Here is a 13,019-nt window from a genome sequence, read left to right as displayed (position 1 = left end):
ATCCCGCTGGTCAAACCTATAGTGACCTTTTATAATTTGCGTTTCGCACTTTACTACGTAACTGAACACTACATATTGTATATCTAGATTTTTAAAAGGCTTTGATATGAATTTCCACACAATAAATTCCTTTACAAAATCGAAAAACTTGGTATCGATGGTATTGCAGTACAAAACTGTATCGTAAACTGGCTGAGCAGCAGAGACCGCAGGTTGGTTATTTAATGGAGGTGTTTCAGACTGGGTGCCACTCACTATAGGGGTGTCCCTTAGTGCTCTGTTTTTGGACCTGTACTGTTCTATTCATCGTGATTTACATCAGATGACGTTGATGTTTGACTGAATGATTTAAACTGATTATTGAATTTGCCGACGACACGAGGCAAAGCTTTCAAGTTTTGTGTAGAATTTCGTCATGGCTAGATAAATGGGAGATACCCTTTAACAAAAATAAATGGCAGATTATTTAAGCAGGATATAAAAAAGGAGACTGATTATGAAATGTGCGGGGTAATATCAAACGAGTACAGCATCTAAGAAACACAGTCTCGTCAATTAAAGTCTCCCAACAATATTTTGAGGAAGCGATTAGAGAGAGAGAGAGAGAGAGAGAGAGAGAGAGAGAGAGAGAGAGAGAGAGAGAGAGAGAGAGAGAGAGAGAGAAGGGGTGGGGGGGAAGGGGGCAGCACGTGGTCGAGAAATAGTAAATACTGAACACAGCACACCCGAGGAGCGTGGTGTGCAGAACAGGAGACGTGGTAGAGACACATGAGGGCGTGGGACGCCTTAACCCACGCCCACCCTTTACCCCTCCCCCACCACCACCCTTTACCCCTTCCCCCCCCACGCACACCCCTTACCCCCTCCCCCCACGTCCGGCCGCCCCCTCCCCTGCTCCGGGCTGCTCCGGCGCACAGTCTGCCACAGTCCGCGCGTCACCAGGCAGCGTGGAGTGCTCGGCTCACACACGCGCCGCCCGTGGCCCTTGTCCTCGTGAGCCTTGCACGCCTCACCCTCCATGGGCCGCCCTGTGATTGTGCCTTGCCTGTTCTGGTGAGGTCCGCGCCATACACAACCTACACGCCCCCTTGCCCGCCGCGGTTTGGTGCAGTGCCAGGCAAGGGCGTTGGGGGCGCTGGGCACGGTCGTCGGCGGGTCGTTCACACCTCCATACCAGGGACAGTGTGGAATTGTGGTTGTGTCGTGGTTGTTACGCAGTGCTGACGGTGGCATGGTGTGTCAGTCCGTGTGCGGTGCGACTTTGTGTCTGTGTGTGCGTGCTCTTGTGCTGGGAGGGGGCGGGGCGCCCTTATCTGTGATGGATATGAAGTGTAACTTGTGATGTGAAGGACGAAGCCCCTTGACTGTTGTGAGAAGATGCATTCTGTGGAAATTTGTGACAACACGCGTACACCAAAGTTTGTTATATCATAGTTTCCAATGAAAAAGAATGTGACTATATGTGTTTATTATGCCAATGGAGCATGTGTTGTGTTGCTTTGGTCCAGGACGCTATATAATAGGTCGTGGAAATGTTACTTTCCTTTTCATGAAGGACAATCCAAGAGAGTGAATGGTAATCGTGGCTGCTGGCCATGAGTGGGGAATCATCTTAAAAGCGACATCCCACCACAGACCTTGCTGGCGGTGAAAACAACCGCCCACCTACGACTCACATCATCGGCTATGTATAGGAAGACCAACGTAAGGTTCTTTCCCTCCCGTGCTGCACCCTGCGGAAGTCTGTTATTATTAGGTTGCTTCATGAGGAAGACGTGCCCGCACATACCTCGGGTCATGCCATCCTCTGAGATGCATCCGTTGACCTCTGCCCCCTGGTTAAGCGTGGATGCCTGCGGAGGCGCGTGTGACTCCGCTGCTGTGCCTTCCTGATGCATCTTCAGAATCCTCGACCGTCGTGTCTTCCTCCCGCGCGTATGGTTTTCGCTGCGCTCTGATTCCCTCCAAGCCTCATCCCTCAAGAGTTTTCCTCAGTGTTCGGGAGCTTTAGCGTGTGTTTAGCCTTTATAACGACGCTGGAGATTCAGGGTTTATCAGGAAAGGGTTTATATCTACTTGTAGAAACTTGCACCAAACTTTTCGGTTGTCTTTCATTGCTCTAACTGATCCCGTCTATTGTTAGTCGGTTACAGAGAAGACCATTAAAGGAGGAAAGTCAGTGGTGTTAAGAGGAAGTGGTGAGGGGCTGGGGGTGTGGGAGGCACGGACGGGCGTGCGTCCAGATGAGGGGTACACGTGGGCGGGGCGAGGAACACGTTTGTCGCCAGTGTTGCTCACTCGTGTTAATTATGTCGCTCTTTCACAACATTACGTGCATGAACATAACTGAAGTCCTCAGTCAGTCAGCCAGTCAGTCAGCCAGTAAGGCAGGCTAAACAACGGACACCTGCCGTTGCCACGGCAATAAAGCAATTGCGGTTCTGTTGTTTACTCACAAGTAGACACGAACGTGAGACTTTTTCCCACGACTATCACCGAAAGTCTTGGATAAAGGTAACACCGGATCTAGGTAATGATGAGATCCCTCTTACAAGAGATCATAGATTACTGCTTTTACTCGCTTGAGACGCAGCCTGAATACAATTATGTATGCATTTATATCCTAAACTGACTCTAGTTGTCTGTATGTACACCTGGTGTGTCTGTGAACGGAAGCCGCGGCGGCAGGATGTTCCCCAGTTTCCTCGCTGGTCACGGCGCAAGACTCGTCTTGGCGGCAGCGGGTCGTGCCAGGTGGGGCGTGTGGCAGGTGTTCGGGGGGCGGGGCGCTGGGTAGCTCCAGCAGCTTGCCTGCTCGAGGCGGTAGGGGGTCAGCCAGCAGCTGATGGCCTTAGGGGAGGCAACAGCTGTGTCGCGGCATTAGTAAGAGAAAGAAAGAAAAAAATAATTGGGTGGCTGAAGAGTCGCCTTTTGCATCGTGATTAGTGAAACGTCCTCCAGACGGCTTCTAGTCCCGGGCGCGGGTGGGAGGCGCGGGGGCGGGGGTGAGCACGCGGCCAACCGTCCACACCACCGTGAGAGTTTTAACCGGAAGATGATTAAATTCAGCAACCGCCAAGGTCTTCCTGAGAGGGACACACCGTGATCACGTCCACCCGCTCGGCCGAGTTAAAGGCTCAGAGAGTCCAACGTAGGATAGCCTTATTGTCGCCCATAGGTGAAAGTGAGAAAAAAGATACAAACACGTCGCATATTATTTGGAGATCACCGACAGAAAGGGAAAATGTTGTTTACTCAATTCCAGGAATGACGGATATTTTCTTACCACAAACCTTGAATCCGTCCTTCACCCAGCCGGCACCGCGACGCTGACTCAGGACGGTCCATGAATCCTGATCGGCAGGACGCAGTGGACTCGGCTGACTCGTGGTCGGGGCGAGGCAAGGCTTCAGACGCAGCCAGGGCAAGGGAACCTGGAAGACAAGCCGAAGGTTGTAGTGCGGCCATGACGGGCGGCAGCGTAAGGCGGCACAACGCTGGCCCGGCTCCTGACGCTGCCGAGTAACCACCGATCCTCCCTCACCGCCTTACTGCCGCCACCACACAGCCACCCCCAGTGAACACAACACCGTGAACTTCATGTGGGGAAAAAAAATAAGTGAATGATAAGCAATGGGAATCCACAAAAAGAAGACACAAAACATCACTGAGACACATAAGACTTATAAATTCGTGAAATGAGTCTAAAAACAGAAAAAAAACAAGAAAAAGTCAAAACATGGAAGCTAGACTAATGTAACAAGTAGAAAAAGTCAAAACAGTAAAAGAGGAACACAGTGAACACCCTTGAAGCCTCCCGCCACAGCCTCCCGCCGCAGCCACCACAGCGCCGGCGGGATGAAGGTGGAGGCGCGTCGGATCCTGGCCCACCTGCTGGACCGGCGAGGGAAGAACCGCTCCAGGAAGGTAGGGGAAAGCGGGGCCAGTCGTCTCAGCCGCAGCGAGCCAGCCATCCACGCCCTTGGCCCCGACCTCACCCGCCGCCCCCTCAACAACGCCATCGTAAAAGGGTAGGACGGCAGCAGGAGTTGGGCGAATGGGGGGGGGGTGGAGAAGGGGGGGACATTAGTTCTGGTTCTCTTCTCCTGCATCTCCTCCGGTAGGGCCATTAATCCCCTCATCGCTTTGAGTTATCGTTATCTGCCTCACTTATCTTCATGCACTTCACACATCACTGACGACCCGCTCGCTCTGCCTCCTCTTCTCCTCTCTCATTCTTTTACCTTTACGTCCACCTGCACCTCATTTTACGCCCATCCGCCTCCTTGCCTAACCTCTTTCATTATCTACCATCCACGCCGCGCTTGTATTTATTCTTCGCGGCCTCCATGAACGACGATTACTTCCCTGTTCTTATCGCCAGGAGAGTTTATGAATCTGAATGCTTGTTTACTTTTTCCGCGTCATCGTCATCGTGGTCGTGCTGCGAGGGTGATGGAGGGACTTTAGGGGTCGTTCACCTATGATCCTCCTGAAGAGTTAAAGCAGCAGGTGGTGGTATTGAAAGGGTGGTGGTAGCGATGGTGGTGGTGAGGCAGTGATGTTGTAAAGCTTCTGCGGCGGCGGTGGAGTGCAGTGGACCATTCAGGACGCTTCAGCTCACCTTTGTAGCTCTCCCGAACAGGTTATCCCAGGTCTGACGTGCCGCTCCACTTGTATTAATCTAAACACAGGTATCCATCCTCAAACGCACGGGTATATCCTAACTTACCAACCTGTTTACTCTTACGTGGCGTGGGAACAGGTGAGGAGAGGTAGGTAGACACGCAGCACAACAGGCTACCCCAAATTTTGTTCCAACTCTTATTTTTTCTTTCTTCTCGTAAACACGTAAGGATGGTTTACAGTCCCGTGATAATTTTGTTTTTGTGTGTGTGAAAAGGTAAATGGTTCTGGTATGTTTGTTGTTGTTGTTGTTGGCGGTGGTGGTAGTGATGGTGATGGGGGTGGTGGTGATGATGGGGGTGATGGTGATGCTGTGATGGAAATGGTTTTTATGATATACTTAGTACCAATATCACACCCCGATCGTCCTCTTTCACTTACCTCCCATCCTTTTTTTTTTATCATTTTGAACCCCAAAAGTAAAAACATGAGAGAGAGAGAGAGAGAGAGAGAGAGAGAGAGAGAGAGAGAGAGAGAGAGAGAGAGAGAGAGAGAGAGAGAGAGAGAGAGAGAGAGAGAGAAACTAATATACTCACCCACCACACCTTCTCGCCCTCAGTCGCCAGGTAACCCAAGAACACCTGTGTGACTAATCAGATCCTCCTCCTTCCCACGCTCAAGAGGAGTCTATCCTCTTCGGTGGTTTATCTCGTTTGCTGGTCGTTCCTGCTCGTGTGCCAGGGAGGGGGGGAGGAGTAGGGGTGGTAGGGAGGTATTCTAGGTGTAGGAATGAGAAGAGGTGAAGAGAAGAGGCACGAGAGGAGGGGAATGATGTGTGATAAGAGGAAATAGTGCATGTTTAGTTTCATCTGTTCGTTCGATTTAGTTCATTGTTTTAACACACACACACACACACACACACACACACACACACACACACACACACACACACACACACACACGTTACTACAACTCATGGGCTGTCAAAATGTAATACAGTAGCAAAAAAAATCCAATGTTGGGTGCCAGAAATACAAAAGGAGGAAGAGCAGGAGAGCATTGCATGATAAGGGAGAGGAGGAGAAGAAGGAGGAGGAGGAGGAGGCTGAGGAGAGCAATGCATGAGGAGAAGGGAGAGGAGGAGGAGGAAAGTTTAAATACCACAGAGAGCACACAGGTGGTTGGCGACAAGTCTTTGGTTTCTGAGTGGTGGTGAGCCCCGCCACTGAGGCCTTTGTGGTGAGCTGCTCCTCTCGTCTCGCGGCGGCCGCAAACAACGAGAGATTTGCATAAACGAGGGCCGGGATGCTTTTGTTGTTGTCATTGCTACCGCTGCTGCCATTGCCGTTAGTGCTGTTACAAGCATACTACCACCATCACAACCACGACTACCACTACTTACTACTACTGCTACTACTACTTTTTCTTCTTTTTCTGGTACTATTACTATTACTACTACTACTACTGCTACTACTACTTTTACTACTACTACTACTACTTCTACTACTACTAATATTACTATTACCACTACTACCACTACTACTACAAGAAAATTGATAATAACCGATAACAACAATGATAATGATAATAACAGTAACGGTAAGACAAATAATATACAGTACCTTCGAAAACTTGACTCCTCAGCGCTACACTTTATATCATCAGGTTTAAGAAGCCCTTTATCGTGGCTCTTGCAAGATGGTGTGCCCGGTGGCGTGTTGACTCAGCGAGGGGCCGAGACACACACGGGACTTTTGTGCACTCGAACTCAAGTCTTGTTTGTCCCGCTGTGAATACGCTTCGATCTAGAAGGAGAGGGAGGGATAGAGGGAGGTTTTTGCATACAGAGAGAGAGAGAGAGAGAGAGAGAGAGAGAGAGAGAGAGTAATGCTAAAATCTGCTTTCTTGGGGGGTTCGGTCAGCGGCTAACCACTGTCAAAACACAAACACTCCTGCGGCTGGAGATCTTCGCGGCGCTCGTCAGCGGAGTCCTCTTGAACGGTTGAGGTGCTGGGTGGGGCGCGGCAGGAGGGGGAGAGAGTCCGTGTCAGGCTTACTCTTTTAAATACGTCCTTCCTACCCCTCCCTATTGACCCCTGCGAGGACACACTCTCTCTCTCTATCCTTCCGAGATTGACCCCTCTTTTGGCCACTGATATTTACATATTTTTACAGGAGCTGCGCATAGCGAGTTTTCTTTTTTTTTTCTATTTACTTTTGCCCTTGAGCTGCTTATTATACTGTAGAAAAAATTAAAACAAACACGAAAGGGCTGTTGTTCCTATACAGATCGAACTTCTATCCACCAAACGGTATTACGTTTTTTACAGTCCTATAATAATTGTAATGATGATGAAGGGGAATGTAGTCACGTATTCGTACAATCTATCTGTCAAGTCTCAAGGTATGATGTCGCCAGGATTACGTCAACTTATTTTTTTAGTCCTTCTTTTCAGGCGGCATTTTCTCTTTCGCCAACTCTGTAAAATTCACTGAAGATCCGAGTCAACAGGAGGCGTGAGATAAAAGTGGGAGGAGGAGGAGGAGATACCTGCCCCTCCCCCTCCTCCCTCCCTCCCTCTGTCGGGATGTTTGCCTCCCCGTCAGGATGCCCACTCTCCGACAGGTGCTGGATACTCTCACTCCTTACCCATCCCCCCCCCCTTCTCTCTCTCTCTCGCAAGTCAACAACAGCTGGAATGGAGTCTCCCCTCTCAAAGGCCTTAAATGTTTACTTCTTGTGGCAGAGTAACGGGCTTGACGTCGAGGAGGACTTTCGTCTATTTTTAAATGCGAGAGGGAGATCGGGGGAGTCACACTTGCGGAATGCCTATGCCGTTTATTTTACTCGCATATTTTTTTAACTTATCATTTGTGTGAACCTGAAGTGTGTGTGTGTGGGGTGGGGGATGGGGGGGGGGGTTGTCGGGCATATTCCTTAGGCCTACCTTCCCCCTACTCCTCCTCTTTGCTCCTCTCATTCTTCCCAGCCCTTTCCTCCTCTTTCCTCCACCCATGCATCACGCCACCACCCTCAGGCCAGGCGGGGAGAGGCGTGTAATGGCTCGTGTTAGGGCGTGAAGAATTAGAGTGCTGATCGTGACTAATTACGTTATTAAAGTATTTATAGGTGCATAAGGCAAGCACGATATCATGTTTGTACTTTTCTTATTAACGCTCTCTCTCTCTCTCTCTCTCTCTCTCTCTCTCTCTCTCTCTCTCTCTCTCTTTATTCCTACAAAGCACGCATATTTTCACACTAAACCTTTTTTTCTCGGGGGTGTTTTTATTTATCAGTATCCACTAAATTGCTTACTTTTCTTCTTCTCTTACCTGAGCTGCCTTTTTTCTGTGTCTTTTTCCCATTTTTTACTCCGTCCTACTCTTTCATTATTTTTCCCATCTTTTCCTCTTCTTTTCTTTCGTTTGTACCCATATTTCTTCTTTTTTTCATATTTTTATCCCTACCCTTGAATTATACTGTATTTTCCTGATATTCATTTTCTCCTTATGAACTATTTGACGCCCTTTTAATCATCATAATTGCGCCTTCATGTATTATTTTGCAATCAATATTATGTTGATGATTAAGGTTCATTCTTGCTCGCATCACATTTTCTTTTCTGTGTGTGTGTGTGTGTGTGTGTGTGTGTGTGTGTGTGTGTGTGTGTGTGTGTGTGTGTGTGTGTGTGTGTGTGTGTGTGTGTTTGGTTAGCCTTGGTCTTGCTCAGAATTTTAAGTATATTAAGGTGAATGTTGCGTATGTGTGTTTAGTGAAAAGGTCGACGAGATGGTGGTGGAAGAGGAGGAGGAGAAGAAGGAGGAAGAGAAGGAAGAGGAGGAGGAGGAGGAGGAGGAGGAACTTCAACAGTAGCAACGGCAACAGATGGAAGATATTGAGAAATGGAAGAATACGAGGAAAACGTATGACTAGGAAGAGGAGGAAGAGGAGGAGGAGGAGGAGGAGGCAGAGATAGACGAGGAGGAAGAGGAGGGGCGATGGGAAAGGAAGTGGAAGGAGGACAGGGGAAGGTGGGGTGTGTGTGTGTGTCTCCCAGGCGATGATTTCCTCACTTCCTCCTCCTATTGACAGACAAACAGACAGACGGAAGAATAAACAGACAAATTCAAACGCAGGTAGACAGGCAGGCAGATAAATAAGATAGACAGAGACAAACAAATGCAGGCAAACCTATGTATTGAAAGAGGCAGTTAGACAAATATAATGTAGACAGAGATAGAGTGTATGATTAGTATATATTTTGAGTGCATATACGACGCCATTGCTACAGTAGAGAAAGATGACGAGCTTGACGAGGAACAGCAACAGCAGCAGCAGTAGAGAACACAGCACAGGCAGCACTCACGACCGGATGGACCAAATTACACAAGATGACTTCCTCTCTTGTCCTGCAACCCGCGTGCACGCCGCTCCCTCTCACCTGTGTGCACTCGCTCGCGCATACACACACACACACACACACACACACACACACACACACACACACACACACACACAGCTGGGGCGGAGGGATGAGGGAGTTGAAGGTTTAATGCATGCTGTACGGACTGGCCGTATGTGAAGCTTCATAATGACATGATTATGCATTTAAGCTGAGAATGTAAAAGAAACCCAGTGAGAGAGAGAGAGAGAGAGAGAGAGAGAGAGAGAGAGAGAGAGAGAGAGAGAGAGAGAGAGAGAGAGAGAGAGAGAGAGAGAGAGAGAGAGTTTATCATCCATTATTTTTTTTCTCACATTTAATGTTTCCCTTTCCATTGCAGAGTGCCAGGTGGCGTAGGGAACGGCACGCCCCCCACCCCGCCCTCTTCCCGCCCGCCGCCCCTTCCCACACACCCGCCGCCGCCCGTCCCGCCGCACGCCCAACTCTTGCCACACCCTCCGAAGCAGCCGCTGCCGCCCCTGCCAGGCCACCAGCAGGATGAACATCGGTTTCAGAGGGACGAACACCTGTACCAGCATGAGGAGGCCAGACACCAGCAGGACTCACCGCCACAGGCACCTGGCACTTGTATCCTCCCCAGACGAGGCATTAGCAGGGAGGAGGCAGGAAATCGCTACAGGTCACCCTCCAACCCTCCCCCGGCCTCCCGCCAGCCTCCTCCCTACTCGAGACACCAGCCTCCTGATCCCCAGAGGCGACCTCGCGGGCCCTACCAGCCTCCGCCGCCTCCCAAAGCTGACTTAGGTGACCCTCGAGAGTACCGGGAGAGTCGGCCTCGGAACGTGCGGAGCTCCGTCAACCTGGATGAGCTGAGGGACTGTAGGGATCGGCGGGACCCTTGGGCCGATGGCGACCTACGCGGCGGCCCGGAACCTCGCGACGCACAAAATGATTCCCACCTCATGGATAGGAGGGACACTTGGGGTAAACGACATTCTGCCATTGTCCTTCGAGACCAGAGCCAAGAAGACAAAGTGAAGTCACCATCGCTCACCCTACCCAAACCAGAGACATGGCTTCCCCCCAACAACAGATGGTCAACCCGCGAGCCAGACTCTGGCTTCGACTCACTCAATCTACAAACGGCGGACGATGGCCAGCGATGCACAGAACCAGCACAACAGGGACACAGTCGTGCTCCTTTGGTGCTGCCATCGGATGCCCCTTACTCCCAGTCCACCGAGGACTTGCTCAATGCCTCAAGAACCTCCCCGATGTCCCTCTCTTCTGCCACTGCATCCACGTCTTCCTCGTCGTCTTCGCCCGTCCAGTACCCGACAATCAGACCCGCCAAGCAGCCTTGTGTTACCGGCGCCTCCCACACCTCACCCTACTCGCACAACTCCCCTCGCAGCTCGCCTCACCCACCTGGCGGGTCACTACATGGTGTGGGGCCGCCGCATCACCATTCAACACCTGTTGGCCCGCAGCGCACCGCATCTCCAGAAGGAGCACTGCTGTCTGACAGTGTGTACCCTCAGCACGACACGCAGCCCAGGTATGCTGAGATCCAAGACCACTCCGATCAAAGAGCCAAAGACGAGCGGCTCAACCATCGACTCTCACGGGATCTGCGAGATGTAAGAGATGTGCGAGAAAAAGGGAACGACAGAGAAAGCATAGAACTGGCCAGAACAGGGAGGGACATGAGGGACCTTAGGAACAACGACAACAGAAACAGCCGCGAAATTAGACAAAACAGAGACATGAAGTCGAGGGAGTTTCGTGAAACCAGTCTGCCGCGAGACTTCAGAGACACGCGGGAGGTGGCGGCGAGAGGCTTTCGAGAGTTGCCTGTCGATGTTGACGAGCGAGATCAAGTGAAGATCCGGCAAGATCGTCTTCGAGGACAGCGAGAAGGGCGGCAGAACGGTGAGGGAGGCAAGGAGGTGAGGTTCAGCAGCGACACGAGCGAGAATCTGCGGGTGCGCGACGCTCCTGCTTACGACCGCCGAGACAGGGACGGGGATGGCGCCGACGGCCTGCAAGTGAACGACGAACGGCGCCTCTCCTCCCACCAGCGGGACCACCGGGGCCAGCGGGGCGACGGCTGCACCTCCTCCTCGGTGTCGTGGATGGAATGGACACAGCAGCTGCAGGTGAGTACCTTTATGTCATACTCAATAGATGATACAAGGATCACAGTGTTTGGCGGCGTTCTTGATGCTTTCGTTTGGATTATACAAGTTTCATGCTCTTTAAAATAGCATCAGCATTATTCTTATTATCCTATTTATATTATGTCAATATCATTGTAATTAGAAACCTTTTGTCGTCATTCCCGTTAATATCATGTCACTGACGAGTCCTTCCTTCCCGCAGGCGTATGTGGCGTGGGTCAACTCGCAGCTAAGGAAAAGAGGCCGACCGCTTATTTCCGACCTGCGACGCGACCTTCAGAGCGGCGTTGTCTTCGCCGACCTGATAGAAATTATCTGTAAGTAATCCTGCAGACAGAAAGAATCCATAATTGAGATGTAGGGAAAAGCCATTGAAAAACGAAAACACAAATATAAGCGGCCTACTGTGATCATCATCCATGTCACTAGCAAATGGATAGTGTTCACTCCATCATGTGACGGAAGTAAATAAGGAGTGTATCCTAATTGACCTTTACCTGAGACACGTGGCGTCCCTAAGACTTCTTCTCTTGTCTCCTTGGCAGCTGGAGAGCGTGTGGCGGGTATCCAGCGAGAAGAAGAAAGGGATGGCCACACGCCCCAGGGCATGAGGGAGAACCTGGACCGCATCCTGCAGTTCATGGCGGCCAAGAGGATCCGTATGACGCATATCACCAGCAAGGAGGTGGCGGAGGGTAATCTGAAGAGCATCATGCGCGTCATCTTGGCGCTTGCAGCTCACTACAAGCCCCAGAGCGTGAAGGCCGCCTCACCCCACCAGCAGGATCCGCCGCCCCACGCTCCCATCTGCGCTCCCACTCAACACCCATCCACCCACGGTAAGTACAGTTTCCTTCCCCAAATTAAACTCTTGCTATCTCAGGAATGATGTTATTATGGCAATGACATGGATGGCAGTTGGTGACGTTCAAACACTGTCTAGCAACTCTTCGTAGACTATTGTAGAACATTATTAATTTCGTAAAATATTAATTTCGTAAAATATGCATGTTTACATATATTCAATAAGCATGCTCGAAAAAGTGGTGATGGCATAAGGAAAGAGGAGAAGGAGGAGGAGGAGGAAGCAATACAGTGGAACATGATTGCTAGCATGCAAGTGATGATCTCGTGCAGATGTAGGTGTGGGTCCTGACGCGCCTTCCGGAGGCCCCGAGAAGACACCAAACTTGAGCGCCAACAGGCGGGCCATCGTGACGGGCGGGGGCGGCGACGACCCCGGGGGAGTGCCGGGCCTCAGGCGGCACCCCAGCATGACGGCCGCCCCTGCCACGCCGCGAGACTCTTCGCCGGTGTACGAGAACCTGCCGAGGCGTGTGGCGTCCTCTCGCTGGGCTTACGACTCCCTCAGAGCCTCGCACAAGTTCCAGTGGTCTGGGCCACCATCCCGCCGCCCCGGACCATCATCGGGGCCCAACAGACCCAACCTGGACGAGTCTTCCGATGACCCACTCAACACCTCCCTCAACACCTCCCTCACCATCTCCCTCAACACCTCCATGGAGGGTGAGGTAGAGCCGACCTCGCCCACCCGGGGCTCCTCGGTTGGTCGTCCAGCCGCCCTCAACTTTTGGCAGGACTTGACCACGCGCCGCGACGCTCCCGCCGCCCAGCCCAAGTCTTCGCCCGTGACGCCGGCACAGCCTCCCGCGGACGACGGCGACAACCCCTTCAGGTGAGCAAACCACCATGTTGGTCAGTGTTTATAATGGAATAACGAACGCACTTAAGAGCACCTTTAGAGTGTATTGATATATTCAAATGCTGTAGTCAAGGAATTGTATGTTTC

The 13,019-nt window shown here is 51.2% G+C and overlaps 1 protein-coding gene across 7 annotated transcripts in view; it reads left to right on the top strand.

Moving 5' to 3' along the window:
• Nucleotides 1-13,019, top strand: part of LOC127009519 (uncharacterized) — a 114,255-nt gene that overhangs the window by 86,461 nt on the left and 14,775 nt on the right. For 3 of the 7 annotated variants that reach the window (XM_050882649.1, XM_050882639.1, XM_050882659.1), the window contains exons 3-6: nucleotides 9,409-11,188; nucleotides 11,412-11,526; nucleotides 11,755-12,048; nucleotides 12,347-12,905. In XM_050882649.1, the coding sequence (XP_050738606.1) occupies nucleotides 9,409-11,188; nucleotides 11,412-11,526; nucleotides 11,755-12,048; nucleotides 12,347-12,905 (2,748 nt within the window). Of the gene's footprint in view, nucleotides 1-920; nucleotides 1,054-3,265; nucleotides 4,032-9,408; nucleotides 11,189-11,411; nucleotides 11,527-11,754; nucleotides 12,049-12,346; nucleotides 12,906-13,019 lie in introns of those variants that run through there. The other 4 variants (XM_050882669.1, XM_050882699.1, XM_050882689.1 and 1 more) reach the window with 4 other exon arrangements.

The sequence above is a fragment of the Eriocheir sinensis genome, chromosome 4, assembly GCF_024679095.1.
Source record: "Eriocheir sinensis breed Jianghai 21 chromosome 4, ASM2467909v1, whole genome shotgun sequence".
Classification (NCBI taxonomy): Eukaryota; Metazoa; Arthropoda; class Malacostraca; order Decapoda; family Varunidae; genus Eriocheir; species Eriocheir sinensis.
Note: the sequence above shows the minus strand (reverse complement) of the source record. Positions and strands in the feature narration are given on the sequence as shown.